The sequence below is a fragment of the Zeus faber genome (assembly GCF_960531495.2).
Source record: "Zeus faber genome assembly, chromosome: 9".
Taxonomy (NCBI): domain Eukaryota; kingdom Metazoa; phylum Chordata; class Actinopteri; order Zeiformes; family Zeidae; genus Zeus; species Zeus faber.
The window spans coordinates 17,052,682-17,074,992 of record NC_137197.1 but is presented as its reverse complement, the minus strand read 5'-3'; the positions used below and the strand labels follow the sequence as shown (position 1 = coordinate 17,074,992).

General features: G+C 46.3%; 1 protein-coding gene across 5 annotated transcripts in view; it reads right to left on the bottom strand.

The window, feature by feature from the left end:
- Window positions 1–2,980: 2,980 nt before the first annotated feature.
- Window positions 2,981–22,311, bottom strand: part of dscaml1 (Down syndrome cell adhesion molecule like 1) — a gene marked incomplete at its 3' end in the record, with an annotated part of 86,978 nt that continues 67,647 nt past the window's right edge. For 3 of the 5 annotated variants that reach the window (XM_080007061.1, XM_080007064.1, XM_080007065.1), the window contains exons 19-33: window positions 18,903–19,042; window positions 14,535–14,688; window positions 13,251–13,368; window positions 12,010–12,173; window positions 11,335–11,433; window positions 6,540–6,728; window positions 5,864–5,992; window positions 5,622–5,780; window positions 5,320–5,475; window positions 5,069–5,099; window positions 4,773–4,891; window positions 4,439–4,591; window positions 4,135–4,329; window positions 3,724–4,032; window positions 2,981–3,558 (exon numbers count right to left, since the gene is read on the bottom strand). In XM_080007061.1, coding sequence (XP_079863187.1) covers window positions 2,981–3,558; window positions 3,724–4,032; window positions 4,135–4,329; window positions 4,439–4,591; window positions 4,773–4,891; window positions 5,069–5,099; window positions 5,320–5,475; window positions 5,622–5,780; window positions 5,864–5,992; window positions 6,540–6,728; window positions 11,335–11,433; window positions 12,010–12,173; window positions 13,251–13,368; window positions 14,535–14,688; window positions 18,903–19,042 — 2,693 coding nt within the window. Of the gene's footprint in view, window positions 3,559–3,723; window positions 4,033–4,134; window positions 4,330–4,438; window positions 4,592–4,772; window positions 4,895–5,068; window positions 5,100–5,319; window positions 5,476–5,621; window positions 5,781–5,863; window positions 5,993–6,539; window positions 6,729–11,334; window positions 11,434–12,009; window positions 12,174–13,250; window positions 13,369–14,534; window positions 14,689–18,902; window positions 19,043–22,311 lie in introns of all 5 variants that reach the window. The other 2 variants (XM_080007062.1, XM_080007063.1) reach the window with 1 other exon arrangement.

Here is a 22,311-nt window from a genome sequence, read left to right as displayed (position 1 = left end):
TTTCATTTTTTTAGGAAAAAGTTCTAACCTTTCGTTATATCTCGAACGCGGCCGTCGACGTCGGAGAGGAAAGGCCCTCTCGTCGCTCTTTGTGTCTCTCTGTCTGTCGCAGCCGAGTCTGTGAACAACACCTCGCCGAGGGCACAAATACGACACGTTACACCATAGGCTCACTCACTGAATAGACTGTCTGCGGTCGACTCGTTTCGCTTCGTTTTCGTTTCGCTTCGTCTCTTTTCGTCTCTCTCGCTCTCTCTTTTTTTTTTTTTTTTTTTTTTTTTTCCCCCGACGCCGAGCCGCAGACCACGCCTTCACCCACGACACAATCTGGAACTAAAACTGGACTTCACTGTGCTTCTCAGTTCAGCTGCTCGCCGCACCAGCCGCGAGTCGCGTCGCGTCGCAAGGCCTCCGCGGATCGTCCCCCTCCCACCGAAAAAACCCGAAAGTTTCAATCTTTCACACCGCCTCCGCTCGCTCGCTCGCTCTCTCTCTCTCAGATTGTTCATTCTCGGTTGTGCTACCCGTTTAATTCCCTCCTTTTTCCTTCTTCTTCCCTATTCCACTCTGAGCGATTGTCTTGTGATCTTTTATATATATTTTCAATTAGAACGGCTTATATTTCTCTGCTTTTTTCAATATTCATATATTTGCTATATATTTGAATAGAAATATATATGTACATACCTTTGAAAACAAACATATATCATATCTTTTTCTTTTTTTTTTCTTTTTTACTATTGCGAGAGCCCTGATGTTCGGGGGTTTTGCCGCGGCAAAACATTTGGAGCCACTCTTTTTTTTTGGAAACGTTCTTCTTTTTACGGGACTAAGCTTTGGGAGAAGAATCGGAAACCAAAATCCAACTTAAAAAAGTAAGCAGATACAGTACATGCATGAAGCTGAACTCAAATTCGGTGAGCCGGAGGGACTTGAGAACGCGTTCGTTTTTGACCGCGGGTCATTGTTTTACGCCCTGCACGATCCACCTCACGACAGCAAACAGACAAACACCGTCCGGCTTCTCAACGACCTAACGCCACCTCTCCACATCTTCATCCCTTCATTATGTCGACGCCCCGATCGCCCCGCCCCGTGAGGATTCCCTCACGGACGCGAAAAAGGACCCTCGTCCTCCCATTCAACGGCGTTTCCGCCCGTCTGTGCTTGGTAGAGCGGGGTCTGACGGTCGCTCCGTCTTCCCGGGAGTACCGGCGTGTCGGTCACAGTGAGACTGTATGGGGGGGTTGTGGGCGGTGGGTTGAGCTGGAGGGAGGGAGGGATGGAGGGAGGGGGAGGAAAGAGGGGGAGGAGGGTATAATACAGGTAAACAGGGGAACCATCGGAATCATACAAGGGATAATGGCTTAGTGGCACCGTGATGAATAAAAAGCGTTGGTCTCCTTCCTTCTTCTTATATAAGGATAGATACACACTGAGAGAAAGACAGGGACCGAGGGAGAAAGAGCGACAGGGAGAGAGACAGAGACAGAGAGAGAGAGAGAGAGAGAGAGAGAGAGAGAGAGAGAGAGAGAGAGAGAGAGAGAGAGAAGGAAGGGGGCAAGAAAGAGTGGCGGGGCTCTGAGAAAAAGGAAATCCCCCCGTTCCTCTCCTCCGCAGTCTCTTTTCAAACCAAACCTCCTCCTCTCGGCGACTTCGTCTTCGTCTTCCATCTTCGCTTTCCAAACCGTTTTGGGGGCGGGAAGATGTTGGACCAAAATTTTAGGATCATCGTGTTACATCGGCATCATTGTCATTGTCCCCGTTAGTCCCTCCCCCCTTCACAGGTACAAAACCGACTGGGCGGGCGGGTCGGGGCGGGAGGGGGCGGGGGGGCGTATTTGGACATTTCGACGTCCGCCCGAGGAGTCAGCATACAGATTGATTTTTAAAAAGGTCCATGTTCTGTGTGTGCCTGCCACATGTATACATATTATATTTACACGTATGCACCCACACTCAGGCGCACGCAGGCCAGTGAGGGTTCTGTTACGTGGATCCATTCTAACCGTTTCTTAGTGCACATGAGATTATATCATCCAACATGGGCAAATGAACACAAAACCCAAAGAATGAGATGAAAGAGAGAAAAACAGAAAAAAAAAAAAAGAAAGAAGTGTGGACTCGTCTTGCGCTTGAAGATGATGCGTTGTCGCCGTTTTTTTTTTTTTTTTTTGTTTTGTTTTCCGTCTTCCAGTCTCACTGGTATGAGTCTGTTTACAAAAAAAAACGAAACGCCCGTTGCTTAAGACCACTTCACTGCGTCGTCCGTTTCATGTAAAAGGAAACGGTTTTCCCTCCCCCACCGGACTCATAACGCGGTGTGGAAACGCCGGTTTCCCCGCGACGAGACGTCCCCTCGGACCCGAAGTGAGACGACGACGCGGCGCTGTGGTTTATGCATACGATAAAAAAAACGCATCCTGCCGTGGCAGTACACCGCGATATGATTCCTGCTTCGACCGAGAGACCGGAAAAAACTAACTCCCAGTCAAGCAGACTCAAAAAAACTAACTCCGGGTCGTTCTCATCCGAGTGCACGCGGAGAGAATTACGGGCGTAATTATTGTGTCCTTTTCCAGAACAAAGAGAGGATGGATAGAAGACGGGAAATAAACGGGTGAAGATGAGATAAAAAAAACCTAAAAAAAAACAACCTGTTTTGGCAAATGATACCGGGTGTTGAGCGGTGACAGGAGAGAAGGAGAAAGATGACGCTGCAATTATAGAACGCAAATCTGGCAGAAAGAAAGGCAAACCCCCTGTGCTGTGAAGACCCCGCTCCTCCACACCATAATGTCCATTGGGGGGCCCCCCGACCAGCCCCCGGACCCTGACGGAGAGCAGGCGTTCCTGGGTCGGCTGTTTAGTGTGAGTGTCTCTCGCCCCCGCACCCGCCAGGAGGCTCCAGGCAATTGTGATGGTTACACCAGCAGTTTTCTTAAGAGTCATGGTGAAAGATAGGCCCCATGTCGGTGAGCTACACCAGCGTGTAGGACTTGGAGTAGGCCCCCGCCCCTCCATCCCGCTGCTTCTGCAGTCTGCCCAGGCCCGAAGAGCTGCTCTCCAGCAGAGAGTCTCTGGACCCCCCCATCTTGGAGGACGACGAGGCCCCTGCGGGGGTCCCTCCCGTAGCGCCCATTGCCCCGCCCCCACCGGAGGAGGACGAAGCTCCGGCGGCCGCGGCCGTGGCGGCGGCGGCAGCGGCCGCACTCTGGGCAGCGGAGGCCGAGGAGCCAGGCATGGTTAGAGTCCTCTGAGGCAGTGTGGAGCTACTGGAGCTCGCGGATACCCCTCCGCCCCCCACGGCTCCGGACGGCCCCCCGGAGGAGGTCCCGGACGAGGTGAGGCTCGCCAGGCCAGAGTGGCCCATGGTCAGGGCCTGCTGCTTGGCAGAGTCCATAGTCACGTGCCGGCCCTGGGTGTGGTAAGCCCGCTGGGCCAGGCCGCGGATGGAGGCTTCCCGCGGCGGGACCACCGGGCACGGGTCGTGATGTTCCGACTGCTTCCGGAAGAAAGGATCCGTCTTCATGTAGAGGGGAAGGTTACAGTAGTCACCTGGCAGAGGAAGGATGACGTTAAAATTGAAGGAGAAATCAAATGACATAACAATCGATGATATATAATGTCGGATTCAGCGTAACGGCAGCTTTGGCTGAAGCTATTATAAGAAATGTGGGATCCCAGATGGCAGGAGTAGAAGTCAAGCTCATGATCACTCACTCTTGGCGCGGTGCGGGATGGGTACGGCTACATTCTTGCCACGGTCGTAGTCCTGGGGTTTGGGCGGCGAGGCGGTGAAGCGGCAGATGCCGGGCTCGGACGGCGTGCTCATGGAGGTCATGCTGTCCGCGTTGTCGTTGGTGCCGGTGGTCATTTGGTCGGACGAGCTGTCGGAGATGAAGCACTCGGTGATCTCGAACTTGGCGTGCTGCAGGTGCTCCTCCAGCTTGGCGTGTTCGTAGGCCCGGGCCAGCTCCTCGTAGGTGGAGGAGGCGCTCTCCGTCGACACCATGCTGTTCCGACCCTTATCTGGGAGAGAAGGAGGGGCAGGTGAACTACTCTACTGATGGACACTGCATAGAATTGTAGTGTGAGATATATTTTATGTACATATTTAGTCCGGCTGCCTACCTGTGTCCTGCGAGAGGCTGGCGCTGTAGCTGTCGCTTTCCGTGACGGTGATGCCGTGCTGGGATCCCACCGTGCGCCAGTCCGAGGTGAGTGTCCGGGCCGGGGTGGAGGCCTGGCACTTGGTCAGGGTCCACTGGCTGGAGTAGCGGTTCCTGATGCTGTGAGCCGACTTCACGCTTTTCCTCGACACGGGGTCTGTTGACGGAAGAAAGCAAGAGGGAGATGAAAGCGAATTCATTTCGATGTAGGTTTACACTGAAAAAAAAACAGGATAACAGAGAAATTAAAGAGTAGGAGGACTCACTGGTTCCGGGCCGGATGTCCGACATGTCGATCAGCGGCCCGGTGTTCTGGATGAGGGCGGGGTGGTGCACCGACACACCGGTGCAGAAGCTCTGAGGGTTGCCAGTTTGGTTAAACTCTGTGTCCGTCACCGGGATCGTGGCTTTGTCCTCACCTGTTAGAGACAAGGTATTAAAAAAAAAATGCATTTCAGGAAAAAAGATCATGTAAAGATCACACACACACACGCACACACGCGCACACACACACACACACACACACACACACACACACACACACACACACACACACACACACACACACACACACACACACACACACACACACACTCTCACCAATCTGCTTTATGCCTTCTTTATCCTCTATCAGCAGCTGGACTCTGGGAATGTCAATATGAAGCCGCGGCCCCTGAGGAGGTCCCTTCACCGGAGTGTCGAAGCTGCGGTTGTTCTTGCTGCTCCAGTCACACAGACACACACACACACACACACATACACACACACACACACACACACACACACACAAACAAAATAATTGATTTCACACACATAAATGTTGTTATTGTAACTTGTTCAGTATGGTAATGGTTCATAGCACAATTTTGTACCAAGAGGCAGAAATGCAACTTTACCTGATCAGCATCTCAGCCAGGCTTTTAGCGTCTGAAAAAGACACCGCGTAAGGTGTTGAGTTTTATAGCACACAAAAGACGCACATGTGCTCGTGCACACTCATACAGTTTTAACAATGCATTCCACGTAAAAACATTTTTTCACAGGAACTGATTTGTGAGCAATTTGGGAAGACGGCTTTCCCTCTCTGGTCTTTCCCCCCCTTCATCCATGCTCCCCGGCTACTCTTTAGTTTTTCTCTCTTTCTCACCTCTTAGTCTTTTCAGCCTCTTCTCTTTACGTTTCTTGCGAATAATGAAGAGGAGGGCAACACCCAGAGTCACGAGAATGACGGGACAACCGATGGAAAACAGCTTCTTCACATCGTCGTTCTTCTCCAAGGGGGATTTTATGGGTGGGATGGTACCTGCGCACGATGGAAGGTGAACAGGTTTAGGTGCGGGGTGTTTACCATTCATCAACATGAACAACTTCATTAAAGAGTATTCTCCACAAATTGGAGGGCAGCAGCCCCTCTTCCTTGAACCCCGGGTCATGCAGTTCTCTGCTTACTGCCGTCATAGTCCAGTGTCGCAAACTGGGAAGTCTGGTTCCCGCAGCCGGCGCTGTTACAGGCCTTCATCTTCAGCTCGTACCAGGTGGCCTCGCGGAGATCCGCCAGGAACACGTCTGCGGTGGCGTTGGTACGGACGCTCTGCCACGCCCATGTACCTGAGATACACCAGTGTTTAATTATGGGTTGGAACAGGACAGAGTTGAGGTGAGTTGGTAGCGTTTCTCTGGCCATGACCAACCTTTAGGTCTGAACTCCAGGGTGACGGCGTTGATGGGGCAGCCCCCGCTCGCCCAGCCCTGCAGGTTGAGGCGGGCGTGGCTGGAGTTAATGTGCGTGAACACCATCTGATCCTTGTTGAACTGCGGCTCTGCACGAGAAGATAAACAAGTGTGTCTATGAGGATGTTGCAAAAAAACCCTCATTCAAGAAGAAACGTTTTGGTAAATAAAACTTTGTTCAATATTAAGGTTCAATCACCGAATTTTTTTTGCTACATTGAGCAAACTGGCTTATGCTATGCAAAGAGTGCTCTGAGTGTGTTTTCGGTGTGTCTCCTTTTTTAATTTGATTGCTCAAATATTTCTGGAGTCTTTTGTAAATCCTACAGTATCTGCCTACTAATTCTCATGACATCAGATCACAGGAGTGGTTAGCTCTTAAGATTCCTTGAACTAACACTGAACTGAAGAAATCTGTGTTTTAGAACTATGGAACCTAGAGACACTAGAGACACCACTTTAGATGATCATTTTTAAATGCTGAAATTTTGATTGTTAGTAGTGCCTGTCTTGTGCGACTTTTTAATGCAATCTGTGCTCATGTCTCTCGAAAAACACATTTTAATCTCAGTGACACAACCCGATATAAACCTTTGACATCTTCACCAATATGTTGAATTAATGCCCCCCCCTCACCTCTTCCGTGGGTCTTGGCCTCGATGATCTCGCTGATGCGCCCGGCGCCCACGCTGTTCTTGGCGGCCAGCTTCACCTTGTACCAGGTGCCGCAGCGCAGGTTGTCCAGCTTGAAGGAACGCTCGGTGGAGCTGATGAACACGTCCCTCCACTCCTCCGTGTTGTCCACAGAGTACTGGAGCACGAAACCTGTTCAAACCGCACGTAACAAACCCCTTTACAGTAACCAGCCTCCATTCAGTCATCGAGTTAAGCCTCTCCTCTCCACTAGATGGTGGTAGTTGACTTATATTTCTGCTTTGCTCTGGCAGCTTTTTTTTCTTTTTTTTTTTCTTGTCTCCACCGCCATTAGTTACCCACAAACCCAAAGACTGGAATGGCGCTGACTATGCATCTATGCAAATGAGGGTACGCAATATGGTTTTTATAATCAGCTGCCTGGGATTGGATAGCCAGTTAGGTTTCCTACCAATCACCGGGACATTCTCCCTCTTTGCCTCGCTGTCTCTTCTCTGTCTCTCTATATGCTTGTACGGTATGTATCTATGTACTGTGTGTTTGCATGTATTGTATATTTATGTGCGTGTGATAGATCTGTACGTCTGATCATTTACATGCATGTGTTTCTGTCTCCCGCTTTTGTATCGTTCCTCTCCTCTTCCTCCTTTCCCTGACAGATGGCACATAAAAGGCTGGCTTACCGAAAGGGTTAACTTGAGTGGATCCTGCAGGGTTTGTTTACCCGTTTTTATAGTCGCAACTCTCACTGTCTGAACAGAACAGACCGTCACGTAACAGAATAGAAAAAGGAAGAAAAAAAAAAAAGAAGAAAAAGAAGAAAAACAACTCCCAACTTAAGCACAGAGTTATGTTGGCCAGTAAGGTTTCCACAAGTCAAAAAAGCCACTCATTTTTTTTCGACATAGATATTGCTATGTTAATGGACGTTCGAGCATTTCCAACACTTTGATGGACGTCAATCTCTCCTGGTTGTATCATCAGTACAAACAATGACCAATTACGTTGAAAGAATCCCGGTTAACAGAGTCCTGGCTGCAACAATATCTTTCACTTCATATTATGAACCAGGATTCCTTCAAAACAATCGCCAATGTCTGTTTGCAGTTGCTACATTTTTGTATTGATGATGCAGTATTTTGATACATGTTCGGTTCAAGATTTTATTGTCATGAGCAGCATGGATGCAGGAACTGCTCACTATGAATTTATTATGAAAAACGCCACAACAGTGTCAAGAAAAAAAAATACAAGAAGTATAAAATATATAAAATGGGTAAATACAAAAATCCTAAAAAATATATGAATTATATGTCAATAGCTTAAAAAAAGGCTACATTTTAAGATAGAATGAAGACACTTGACGTAGAATGAAGACATTGAGGTAGAGTAAAGACATTGGGTTAGAGTAAGACATTGAGTTAGAATAAAGACATTGAGGTACAATGGAGAAATTGAGATATAATAATGACATTGGGGTAAAATTAAGACATTGAGGTACATGAAGACATTCAGTTAGAATGAAGACATTGTGATGGAATAAAGATATTGAGTTAGAATAAAGACATTGAGGTAGAATGAAGACATTGAGGTAAAATGAAGACATTCAGTTAGAATGAAGACATTGAGGTAAAATGAAGACATTCAGTTAGAATGAAGACATTGAGGTAAAATTAAGACATTGAGTTAGAATAAAGACATTGAGGTACAATGGAGAAATTGAGATATAATAATGACATTGGGGTAAAATTAAAACATTGAGGGACAATGACGACATTCAGTTAGAATGAAGACATTGAGGTAGAATGAAGGAATTGAGGTGGAATAAAGACACTGAGGTGGAAAAGGACATTGAGTTAGAATAAAGACACTGAGGTACAATGAAGACATTAGGGTATAATAATGACATTGGGGTAAAATTAAGACATTGAGGTACAATGAAGACATTCAGTTAGATTGAAGACATTGAGATGGAATAAAGATATTGAGTTAGAATAAAGACATTGAGGTAAAATAAGGACATTGGGATAGAATGAAGACATTGAAGTGGGATAAATTATTGTCTTAGAATAAAGAAACTGAGGTACAATGAAGACATTGAGATATAATAATGACATTGGGGTAAAATGAAGACACTGAGGTAGAATGAAGACACTGAGGTGGAATAAAGTTATTGGGGTAGAATAAAGTCATTGGGGTAGAATAAAGACATTAAGATGTAATAATGACATTGGGTACTATAAAGACATTGAGGTAGAATGAAGGCATCAAGTAAGAATGGAGACATTTAGGTAGAATGAGGACATTGAGGTAGAATTGAGACATTGAGGTAACACAAAGACATTGCGGAAGAGCGAGGACATTGAAGTAGAATATTTATATTCTTGACTGTAAACATTCATCCCTTCTTTAATGGCTGTACTCCTTTTTGCAGCCTCAGATTCTTCGGAGCGTGATCGAACAACTATCTGTAAGGGAGTCATGATTCTGTTTTACGATATACATGTTCAATTTATATTCTAAGCGGAATGGGCTGCTGGGGCCAATTTTGCACGTGCGATGTGAAATGGATATGCGGTGGGGAAGTTCAGCGCAGCCAGAGATTGACAGCCTGCAGATAGCTTAACAAACACTCTTCTTCGGTACACATAAATCCGAGATGCTAGACATGAAGAGTGGCAAGGAGACAGACAAGCAACTGTATCAACCCAACGTGACAAAAAAAAAACGCACTCACACCCGTCAGATGTGGGCAATGAAGAGTGTGTGAAACGATAAGAGGGAAGAGGGTTCGCAAGCATTTTCAGGCACACAGCCATGTCCCTTCCATACATACATGCAAAACACACACAATCGGATAATCTAACTGGCAGATAGGTAACAAGGAACCCCAGAGAAATGGGATGGAGGTGAATGAAAAGATATATCAGTATGCAGGACAAGAAAGAACCGGGTGAAGGAGAAGCACAGAGATTAGACGGGCTAAACACAGAACACAAAGGCAAAAGGGACATCCTAGATAAAGTGAAGAGACATACTGTACATCATATTGAAAGGAACTTCATTCATACGGCCCCAATGGCTTATTTATCCAGCTGTAGCGAGGGCTGCCTGGACTTTGACAGAGAATATGCTCCCCTCCCTCTGTCACCCACAGTAAGACAATGATCTTGGAAGATCAAACCAATTTTAACTGTTGGAGCTGACCAAAAGAGGAGACACCGTCATCTCTGGGCTTTTGTCTGTGAAACCTTTCCCTGCTGTGAACAGCAGGGAACCCCGGCACAAATGGCTGGGTCAGTGAACTTCTGGCCATTTGGCCTTGGAGATTTACATGACCTGAACTCTGTTTCCCTAAAAGGGAGATCGGACTGAAGATGCATCCTAATCAACCTGTAACCACTATAACATTATCCGTAGGTGATCGTGCAAAGAACAATACAACTCCGGACTTTGGGAGATGTATGAAGTCCCATGGGAAACCCATTGGTCCGTGGGAAACCCAAACTTATAGGTCAACCCAAGAATCCCAGCCCAAAGATCTTTGCTACGTTGGTGGGGCAAGGTGATTCTTTGCTTTCTATTATTCAGCTTAGAATAGGTTAGGTGCGCATAAAAGCGCTATTAAATTCAATCCCTTTCAGACAATATCTTTCTCTCCCCATAAGGGCCAACTTTCTATTTCCCAGATATATGTTTCTTCGTGTATATTTCTTAATTTACCTCAGCCTTTTTTCATATATATGTAAACTCTGTTATTAAAAATAAACATTCATTGTTTGATTAAGAAATAGTCGAATATTTGATATACATGTGAGAATTTCTGAATGTAAAAGAACTCGCTTCCCTGAGAGCCAATGGGGACATAAACTAAATTAAATACGCAGGATTAAACGGGAGTGGAAAGGAGTCTCACTGTGCCTATACGTGTCTCTTTCTTCATCACCATGTATAGTTTTGATTTATGTATTGATATAAAGTATACACCGATCAGCCACAACATGGCCCCATATGCAGCAAGCTGCAATGCACTGTGTGTTCTGATACATTTCTATTACATTTTTTTGCAACTTGCGTTACAGTAGCTCTTCTGTGAGATCGGACCAGATGGGCTAGAATTCCCTCCCCGCGTTCATCAATGAGCCTTGGGCTCCCATGACCCTGTCACCGGTTCACCGGTTCACCGGTTGTCCTTCCTTGGACCGCTTTTGGTAGGTACTAACCATTGCATAGCGGGAATACTCCACAAGACCTGGCGTTTTGGAGATGCTCTGACCCAGTCATCTAGCCATCGTAATTTGGTCCTTGTCAAAGTCGCTCAGATCCTTACGCTTGCCCATTTTTCCTGCTTCCAACGTATCAACTTCAAGAACTGTTCACTTGCCGCCTCATATATATCCCACCCCATGACAGGTGCCATTGGAACAACATCAGAAATGTTATTCTCTTCACCTGTCAGTGGTTTTAATGTTGTGGCTGATCGGTGCATACTGTATATGGGGGCAGTGGATCAGGAAGTAGAACAGGTCCTCTCGTAACCAGAAGATTGCCGGTTTGATCCCCGGCTTTTCCTGGTTGTGTGCTTAAGCAAGACACTTAACCCCTTAATTGCTCCCCAGTTGCTGTTACTTGGCAGCCCACTGCTCCTAGATAAGTAAGTTACTAGGATGGTAAAATGCTGAGAATTGCATTTGGTTGCCTCGGTATTCTGTGCAATGACAATTAGTTGAATCTAATCTGATCTAATCAAATGTATCTACATATGTGTACCACATACCTCTGATGGAGCTGCCTCCATTGTCCCCAGGTATCCAGGCCAGGGTGATGGAGGAGGTGGAGGTGGTGGAGACGGTGAGACGAGGCTGATCTGGCGGGACTGTGAGGCAGATAGAAATTACAAGTAATAACTACAGCACAGTGGGTGAGGAGGAAGTTCATTGTGGTCCAAATACATCCTCTAAAATATAAAAAATTGAAGGTAAATGTCATCACATTGGTAAAAAAAAAACAATATTGAAAAACAATCCAATAATCCAGGTTTTCTTTTGTAAAGCAAATGCAATTATGACATGAATGTGATAAATAGAAGCAGATATGAGCTGTTGTCAAATGTGGGTACATCCAGTGTCAAAGACAGACTAAAGACAACTTAAAATTCTCGAATCGGATCAAGAAGCTTCCATAGCAATTCCTGAATCTCATCTTATCTCTTATCTTATCTTAATCCCAGCTATGCTTTGATATTTGTTTTTGAAAAGAGTTATATTTCACTGTTTTTGGATGAGAGAGTGCTTGAGATGTATTCAGTGTGATTACAGAATTGAATTCAAGGTTGCAACCTTTATGTGTGTGTGTTTGTGTGTGTGTGTGTTTTTGTGTGTGTGTGTGCATGCGTGGGTGCGTGCGTGCGTGCGTGCATGCGTGTGTGCGCGTGCGTGTGTGTGTTTCTCACCTTGCACCAGCAGGTTGACGATGATGGTGTCGAAGCCAAGCGTGTTGGTCGCTGTGCATGTGTAGTAACCAGAGTCTTCGGCTTTGACAGAACGCAGCACCAGCGTCCCGTTGGCCATGATGAGACGCTGTCCATCCAGAGACACTGGGATGGCTGTGTCCTCGCTGGGAGGGAGAGAGAGAGAGACATCTTATCAATGTCCTGTATGTTGGTGGAACTGTCAAGACAACCATTAACATTTAGATAGATACTGAAATTTCCATTTAATAAGGGATAGTTTTCATCTATGTAGCAGTGGGTAAAGGTAAACCCTAATCTTTAACCTAACCCCTGATCCTAACCCAAATAACCCGTTGAAATAAATCAAACCCTAACCCTAAGAAAAACACAAAATTAACATGTAACACATACTTACCTCTTTTTATCCTGAGCTTTTATACTGAGTTTTCTAAACCTAACCTAAACCTAACCCTTGGTTTCACAATGTGTCGATTAACCTCTTGAAATGTGCCATCACTTCAGGATGTACCTAAAATGTGATGAAACTAAAATAACTTATATTAATACACATTCTTGTTACAATGCATTTCCTGTTTCTTGCATTTAATGCACCACATTCATTCTAAAATAATACCTTTAAAAGCATCGCAAAATCAACTTTTCGGATCACGTGTGCTGAAATAATCTTTGAGAGGAGAGATTTTGCAGTAAATTAATAACTATTTGACCTTTAGCACTCTGTAATACCCCTTTCCCACTGCACCAAATACCCAGTAACACCCGCTAACATCCTGCATTTGTCATCAGGGGTAAAGGAAAATCCCGGGTTTCAGTCCCGGGTCAAATGACCCTGCAATAGACACAGGTTTAAATTGGCTCCACCTCCGATCAGCCTCTACCAGCGCGATTCGACCGCGCATAAATAGACAGAATTATCCGTGTACCATTCCATCATTTCATATCCCATTTAGAATTCATAATCAAAAATCAGAGGTTATTGCCTTTTTTCGGCACGGGGGACCGTGAAATGTTGTGAGTGTGGGGATCGCACCGTAGGGACCTCAGCGGAGAACCCCCACGCTCCCCGCCGGGCTCCGAGTCACTCCAGCAATCGCCCCAAGCTGGTCCCCGCCGCTGACGGACTGGTGCGCGGGTGCGCACTGTGGATACCCCACGCTGCTTCTACTGTTGTGTTGGGTTGTTTGTGTTAATTTTGGTGTGAAAAACGGTAGAAGACTCACCTGTCTTTGGTCCATTTTATGGTGGGCGTGGGTTCTCCCACTGAGCTGCAGGGCAATCGCACTTCCTTCATCCAAGGCGTGGTCACAGTTCCTCCAAAAGAGAGGATCTTGGCAGGGGCTGGAGGGGGAGCGGAACAAAAACAGGAATAAAATAGAAAGTAAAGAAATGGTACATTGAGATGTGGAGGAAACCATGAGCGAGGTACAAATTAATTAATTTCCTTTCTTTGGGTGCTTTCCGAATTTAGAGTGGAAAAAAAGCTATGTAAACAATCACTATAATACACAGTTAAAATAATTCTGGGGAGGGCGACATTATCCTCCAAAGAATACAATATCAATGATGATGGACAGAGGACAAATAGGGATTAGGAAGGATACGATGAAATATCCAGCTGGCCTGAATCAGGTCCCTCCCTGACTGTCTCTACATCTCCCCCTCTATCTTCCCCTCTTTCTCTCTATCCTCAGCGTCTCGAGGTTGGGGTTCCCGTGCGCCAATGTAGAGGTGGAACGTACGTATTGAGCGGGCCACCCCGCACACATCCGAGCGCGACGGACGGGCACTCTGTTCGCTCCGTCCCCTCTTATTGGTCTTAGTCTTTTATTCCGCAGCCTATTGTGTAAACCGCCCTCTCCGTTTCCTCACACTCCCCTGCCTCTCCATTGTCCCGTGCGCTACTCAGGTCCTGCCCCTTGCGGTGTCAGTTATTCTCCTCTTTTTCCTCCATCCTTCGGGCTCCTCCTCCTCCCCCTTCCCCCTGCTCCTCTCATCGTCTCACTGTTCCCGGCGACTTTATCCGGTGCCCTCCGAACTTTGAATCAATAGCGCAACCTGCGCCGTGGGATTTATTCAAAGCGCGAGGAGCCACACAAACAGAGGGCAAGACGAGCAAGAAGCTGAGTTTGAGAGCAAGAGGAAGAGAGAGCGAGGCAGACGGGGAGATTTAAGATGCTATTTGAGGTACCAGCGTAAGGACCTCTGACATTTAAATGTAGGGTATTCACTGTTTTGTTTTTAAGGAGAGAGGAGAGATTGAAGAGCGGAGAGGGGAAGGAAGGAGAGATAAACAGAGCTTAGTAAGACAGGATGACTAAAAATAGAGACAAATACTATACAGACAGACAGATAGACAGATAGACAGATAGATAGATAGATAGATAGATAGATAGATAGATAGATAGATAGATAGATAGATAGATAGATAGATAGATAGATAGATAGATAGATAGATAGATAGATAGATAGACAGAGAGACAGACAGACAGACAGATAGACCTCACCTTTCCCGGCTGGCTCCACGGTGACCTTGTCGCTGATGTTCCCTCGTCCGGCTGTGGTGACGGCGGCGGCCCAGATCAGGTACTGCTGCCGGTGGTTGAGGTGCGTGATGCGGTAGAACAGCAGCTCGGGGTTCGCCTCGTACTCACTGGGAAGCTGGGGGGAGAGAGAGAGAGAGAGAGAGAGAGAGAGAGAGAGGGAGAGAGAGAGAGAGAGAGAGAGAGAGGGAGAGAGAGAGAGGGAGTCAGTGGCCGTACAAGGATACCAAGCACTATTACACGAAGAAAGGACTTATGTTCTTCAAAAGCGCATCATTCCAGTTCGTTCTTGGGGAGACAAAAAATGGGCCTGGATCTCCCTCCACCATCTTTGTTAAAAAAAATGGAATATCTGGATCACCCCCGGTCAAGTCATGAACTGGCGTCTCCTCCAAATGGAACCGAACCTGTGCAAGTTCACCACCAGACGCCACGAGTAAAGTAATATTGAAGTTGGAGCAGGAAACACAGGTGGTTTTCGTGAAGGGGTTTGACTGTGTGAAATGAATGAATACATGTCAGGTTTTGTCATATTTCACTCACAGTTAAAATCTAAAAAAAAAATTGGGGGGGATTTTTCGTCTGACGTCTGATCCAAACAGCTTGCCATACATTTACAACACGTCCATAGTGATGCTGAGACATGTGTTGCTGCATGAAGCTCTGTAGGCAGTGACATTTACAATCAAATTTTACTACAAGATTAGTGGTCGACTTTGGACGAAACATTTGCACATTCCTGCACAAACTGCACAGCTTTATTTAAAAAAAAACAAAACAAAAGAAAAAAACAGAAACAGCCTCATTTAACATATTGTTATATATTTTACTTACTGTTTTACATTTATGCTTTATGTATGCACCGTAGACCAAGACAAATTTATTGTACGTGTAAACCTACTTGGCAATGAAGACGAGTCTGATTCTATAGCGGCGTCATATATTTTTTAATATGTAAAGTGTGCACATTATTTATCTAGTCTATTACTTATTCATCCGATCTAACTTGAAAAGTTCGGAGAATAAAGACAAATAAGGGACTATTTACAAACGACAACTCTGCGGAACGGCAATTTTCTCCAACGGTCAATAAACACCACGAAAACAGCGTGGTTAAGGATTTGCGTTCTGTTGTCAAAGTGTTTCCGTCTCTCTCTTCTGCCTTACTCTCCACACATAACGCTCCCGCTATGGAAAGTATGTATTGCAAAAGACAAAAGAGTACACATTGTTAATTTTTCGTACCAGTGGTGTGCGGATGTGCTCACTTAGTGTGAGGGACTAAGTGAACATCGTTCTAATGAGCACAAAGCTCTCATTCTTTGCCTAATCACTGCTCAGGGAGAAACACAGGGAGGCATCGGGAGGGAAATGCAGAGCTTTGGGAGCCAATTATGGCTCGGGTAAAAACAGAGTGGAGCCAGAGCATTTAGCTTTAAGGAAGGTGAGCAAAGGAAGAGGGGTGAGTCGGCGGGTGAAGCCCACGCCCCGTCCCCGCCCTCTGCTCCCCTCGGAGCGGAGGAAGACGCCCCCCGGGGAGGACGGGCAGGGAAGATTGCAGGAGACAATGGACGGCAGAGAAATGCGCCGTGAATCAGAGGTATCGTGAACAGTCATTGACTAATCGGGGCCGGTATCTACTGCAGGCAACAGTAGCACAGGGGAGATTCACTGGAGGAAGATAGGAGGAGAAGGAAGAGAAGAGGAGAGAGAGAGAGAGAGAGAGAGAGACGCATAGACGACGGGCAGAAATGGATGCACGCAGGCGGTGCAAAAATGGCATGTGCGAGCGCAAACACACACACACACACACACACACACACACACACACACACACAACACACACACACACACACAAACACACACAAAGAAACATAGGCTTATAGTAGTGGTGTATATGACCTGGAGGTGGATGTGTAATTGCAGAGTGTTTAACCCGGCAATGTCTCTGCTGTCTAAACATATCCACATCACAGTCTTTGTAAAACACAGACACATGTACAGACTCAACCCCCCGCCCCAACCCCCCACAATAACACACACACACACACACACACACAAACCCAGACGCACACATACGAACACAGGGAACAAACAGGGAAGAGAACCTTTGTTTCCTGCTGCCTTCCCTGCAATGTTTACCTCCCCGACAATTATAGTTTCACACCCGACTTATTCAAAGACACACACCACACACACACACACAAACACACGCACACATGTACATGTGCACACGCCCATGCACACGCACACACACACACACACACACACACACACACATAACAAACCAGTCACAGATCAATGAAACTAATGTTTTACTACATGCTTCTAATTTGATGTTGCCTCCTGTCTGTTATTGATGAAGGTGCAGATGAAATGAGCACATTGACGCACACGCGTCAGTGCGTCGCGTTAACGAAATATTAAAACGTGACCAAGCGGTGCAGAGCGGTTTGAAAACGCCTGTCGACACCGCCTGCTTTCTCTGCACCGTCGTTTTATTTTCGGCAAACGCATGCCAGTGTTCTTGTTTCAGTTGTTCTTCTTCATCATCCTCTTCTTCTTCCTCTGCCGTCGCTCGTTCCTTAACCCCGTATCTCTCTCATCTCTCATCCTTCCCCCTCTCTCTCTCTCGCCTCCCACCCATCTCATTTCCCTGTCGTGGGTGGGCCCGCTCCCTGTTCATCACCCCCCCCACCTCCCGCTTTTCTTCTACGCCTCCACCAACTCCCCCCTCCTGACTTTTTGTTTTGTCTCCCGTGCCTCCGTTTCTAATCTTGTATTTCACCTATGTACTTACCCTTTTTTTTTCCTCTCACCATCTCTCTCCCTCTCTTTGTCTATCCGTCCATCCATCTCTCTCTCTTTATCTGTCTCCTCACTTTCTCACTCCAGCCAGGGGTGTGGATGGATGGACGGATGAACCCAGGGAGAGACGGATGGAAGGACGGATGGATGGATGATAGATGTGCGGAGGAGGAGTGGGGCGAGAGAGAGAGAGAGAGAGTGACAGAGTGTGTGTTGCCGTAACGGATATTAAAATATTCCTCCAGCATGGAGATAGCGGTGATCCGGGGAACGATAGAGCGAGATAATGAAAAGAGGAACAAAAGTACTCCCAGCGCGGTGTGTCTGACCCTCCCCTCCCTCCTCCTGCCCCTCTCCCTTCCTCAGCCCTCCTTCCCTCTCTCTCTCCCTCTCTCTCCAGTCGCACTCATTTACATAGTAATCATCCAGCTCTCTACATGGGGGCTTAAGAGCGAGCGAGAGCGAGAGAGAGATAGAGAGAGAGAGAGGAGAGAGAGAGAGAGAGAGAGAGAGAGAGAGAGAGAGAGAGAGAGAGAGTGGGAGGACTGATTTGTGAATGAGAGAAGCTGAGAATGAGAATGCATTTGTACTTCAAGAAGGTAATATATAGTATATATATATATAGTGTGTGTGTGTGTGTGTGTATACAGCCGTGTGTCAACTTCTGCGCAAATAGTTTTGATACTGTATGTCAAGAGGCATTCCACATGATATGTGATGAAACTGTATAACTGGGACGTTAAGCTATTGTGGGTGGAAAGATTCTTTGTTACCCTTTTTTTAAGCTTATATAATCCTCAAGGAACTTATAAAAGACAGTATATAAAAGACAGAAACCATAATCTGTTGTCTGAAAATGCCATTATCTGCCATTAAATAGCTTTCTTCATAGATCTATTGTATATAAGCAATATTGCACTCGAGCTTGTGTGTGTGTGTGTGTGTGTGTATGTGTGCGTGGTTGAATGCGTATGTGTGTGTGTGTGTGTGTGTGTGTGAACGTGTGTCTGTGTTTTTTTGCGGTAGTTGATGAACAGATGAGGTTGTCATGGCGACGAGATGAGACGCAGATATGCAAATGAAGCTGGAGGGTGAGACCGCACGCACACACACTGCAGCATGAGGAGAGAGCTCATTTCAGAAACATCCTGCTGAGACTGCAGCAGTACAAGACGTACACACACACACACACACACACACACACACACACACACACACACGCACACACGCACACGCACACGCACACACACACACACACGAGCACAAGCACGCAAATGCAGCAGATCATAATCAAATCAAAATACTATTCTTATCGCATCAGATAAAATATGTAATACAAACTGTTCATCACACACAGAAAGGAACCTGTTATCCTTCACAGCCACGGTGGGTTTTTGACGGGCCCCTTTATCTTCCTACATTTCCTTGTAAATCCTTCTCCCTATCCATTACCCCCCCCCCCCCCCCCCCCCCCCCAAAAAAAAAAACACAGCCCCCCCCCCACCACCCCCCCGTCTTGCTTACCGGTTGGCCAGATCCGGGGCTGGAGCAGTAGATGGTGTATTTGCGGATGATACCATTTGGCTTGTGCGGGGGTAGCCAGGACACAACCACGCTGCTGGCGGAGGAGGGCACAGCTTTGATGCCAGCAGGTGGCCCCGGGTCTGAAATGAGAGAGGGTGAGGTGGAGAGCGATAGTTAAATGAATGATTGATTAGATCAGGTGCAGGGCGGTGTCGGGAACCGGTGGGAAAAGCGCGTGCGGCCGCTGGGCTGGGAACTGCTCGACAAGCGGGATTGAAAAGTAAAGCTCGCGGAGAGGTTCCTAATGGCTGGTCCCTTATCCCGCTCTGTTCCCATGTGAGTGGAGCGCGGACCACACTTCACTTTCAAACCAAGCAGTCGATACATTTTTCTCGGTGCGATAATATGGTATTTTTTTTAACCCTAAACCTTATTTTTGGGTCATTGGGGGTCAAACCGAGTGATCACCATTAAATTGATCCAGTATTGATAGAATGGATTAAGTCGACTGCCAGGCACCGGGGGCGATGGCAGTCACCGAAGAGCCCCTTGTGCTACGTGCTGCAGCTTGGTATACAGCAGTCACCTGAAGCTATTCTTTTATTTATAAAGATATATTTATTGGAAATATACAAAAAATAAAATTTGCAAATGCATCATAACAATAAACAAAAACAAAGCATGTCAAAATAACACCCCCCTCCCCCCTCCCCAAATACGTCGATAAGTGAATCAGTAGGGTCTAACAGTGGTAAGATATCAAGAAAAGGGCCCCCGATACAATCAAAGGTCCTTTCCTGACAGAATACAGTATTTTCTCAGGAGTACTAAAGTATAAGTACTCCTAAGTATACACTACTAAGTAAAATTTTTTTTGCTGCAGTGCTTGCAAGCATACTTCTCATGATGAGTCATGTTAAGCGAGCTGACATCACCCAGCGTCCAAACTTTTGGATCAAAGTCGCTATGAGATTTCAAGATTTCAGAAACTGCTGCGATAACATTATTTCAAAGAGCATAATATGTTCAGTGTAAGATGTTATATTGAATGTGTCTGTGTTTGGTGGATGTCAATACAGTCTGCGATCTTTCTACTGAGGAGAGTACACCAAGTCACCATCATCATAAGAACACCCCGGGTCCGATTCCCATTTTAGTTTTATTGAAGATCTGTGGTATTGAGGTGTGGCATGGAGGTTATTAATAAGTGCGTCATGGCAGATGTTAGGCCCTTTGCTGAAGTAAGCATCAAGCAACCGGATTTCCAATGGGAATTCCACGGGTTCAGCAGCAAATATTCCATTAAAATATAATAATACTCCAGCTGAGCTCGGACCTCCCTGCCTACATCCCCTGGAAAGCGAGAAGGCATCGGACAAAACTCCATCAGCGTAGTTAAAATTTGAGCCTTAGGGGCATTTAAAGAGCATTTGGATATATTGAATAAATGTGAGCCCAAAGTTCACAGCCCAAAGGGCCCGCAGGAGGAAACTCGGTTCTATTCTGTCCGCGCCCTCTCGGCGTCCATCGATGTGATCACCACGGGGCGTTCTCGTTTCCGTGCAGCATCTATTATGTGGAACAGTCGGCGTACGCACTCCCGGCCTGTTTTTCGACAAATCCGGTTCGGTCTGCGTGGATAATTTTAGGGGATGACATTCTCCCGTCGTAAAAGCAATTCTTGTAGCCAGAGTTGAGCGAGACGAGGGGGACCCGTCGGGGGCCACATTTTATTGTTCATCTCGGCCTGGTTTAGGTTACGGTGTAATCGTCGAAACCTCCGGTGAACGCGGACGATCGGGCGCCTCCTGAATCACGTCGGTAAGAGGGGCTCGTGGTTTTTTCCGGAGGATGTTTTTTGAAGCGTTCGATCGGGGATTCATCTGGTCCCGGCGCCTTATTATTCTGTAATGAATTGAGAGCACAAAGCACCTCGTCCTCAGGTATTGCGGCGTCAGGAAGGTCTATTGTATATATATCCTGGGGAGAGGTAATCCATCCAGAAACTCTTTTGTTCCAGTATTTTCAGCGTCGTGATCGGTTTTATGCAGCGCCTGGTAATATGTTTGTCGCAGCCGTGGCTGCTTCAGTTTTAGTGTTTCTCTCCTTACTTTATTTTTATATGCCCCCCGTATGACATGGTGATCCAGTGGCTATCACACAGTATAAGCTCCCCAGATATCAGAGTGGGAAGAGGAAGTCAAGTTGGCTTCCAGATATATACGTCAATACGAGCATTCATTCATAAAAGTAATGAATTCTGGATCTCTCAACAGGTCACCCCTGAATCTCCATCTTCAGAGGCAGGTTCAGGCTGACCCCACTCCGGCTCCGTCTTCACGGGACTGTGATCGGAAAGAGTGGCGGCTAAACAGGAGCAAGCGGAAATTCTGGGTAAAACCGTCCTGCGGGGTCAAAAACACATCGGTGCTTGAGTCGGTGTCGTGAACGCCAGAGTAAAATGAATGATCTTTCTGGCTTGGACGGTGTGATCACCATACATCACTTAGATCCCAATTCTTTCATTCCTTGATTTAGGGCCGGTTCAGCGCCGGTTTGGAGGGTGACAGTGATTAAGTGGAGAACGGTCCATTAATGGATTTAAAACCAGGTGACCTCCAACAATGCACTGTCCTTCAATTGCTTCATAATTAAGTTATTAAAGAATGTCGGGTCATCTGGGTTTGGGACGTACAAGGATACAAGTGTTATCTTATTCAGATTTATTACACGGTCTATGAGAACAACTTGGCCGCCCCTTATCTTTTTCCGCGGGTGTATAACTTAAATCTCAGGTTCTTGTTAATAAGCAACACGACTCCTCTGGTTTTGTATGAACACGGGGAATAAAAAACATCACCATCCAGTCCCTACGTAGCTTCATATGTTCTATATATTTAAAGTCATGTTTTTTGGATGAAAGTTTCTTCAGATACAATGTGTGAGGTCTCTCTATTGGGGAATTAATTCCTCGGACATTTCCTGAGATACCGCTCAAATGACCTGCCATATTTTTATTACATGAAAATGTACAGAGAGAACACGAAAACCCATATTCAGGAAACAAACAAAAAAAGAAAGGACATTTATTGTCGTATTACCATGACTGAGTTTGGTGAAACTAATATAAACTGAAGACCATACATAAAAAAAACAAAACCCAGCCCCTGTAAAAAGTCCCCAAACTGAGAGCATAAATTCATGTACGTATTTATAAAGTGGTTAGGTCGCCTCAACCGTTGCTAGTAAATTGAATTATTAGCACAATTTAATGACTTAGGGTGTAAAAAAAAATTGGTAAATGGTGTGGACCGGCCACAGAACATAAAAGCCAAATAATGCCTTTCTGGTCACACCGTCGGCGGCAGTGCTGTGCACCTGGTGTTTCTGGGCGTGTCGGTGTGTACAC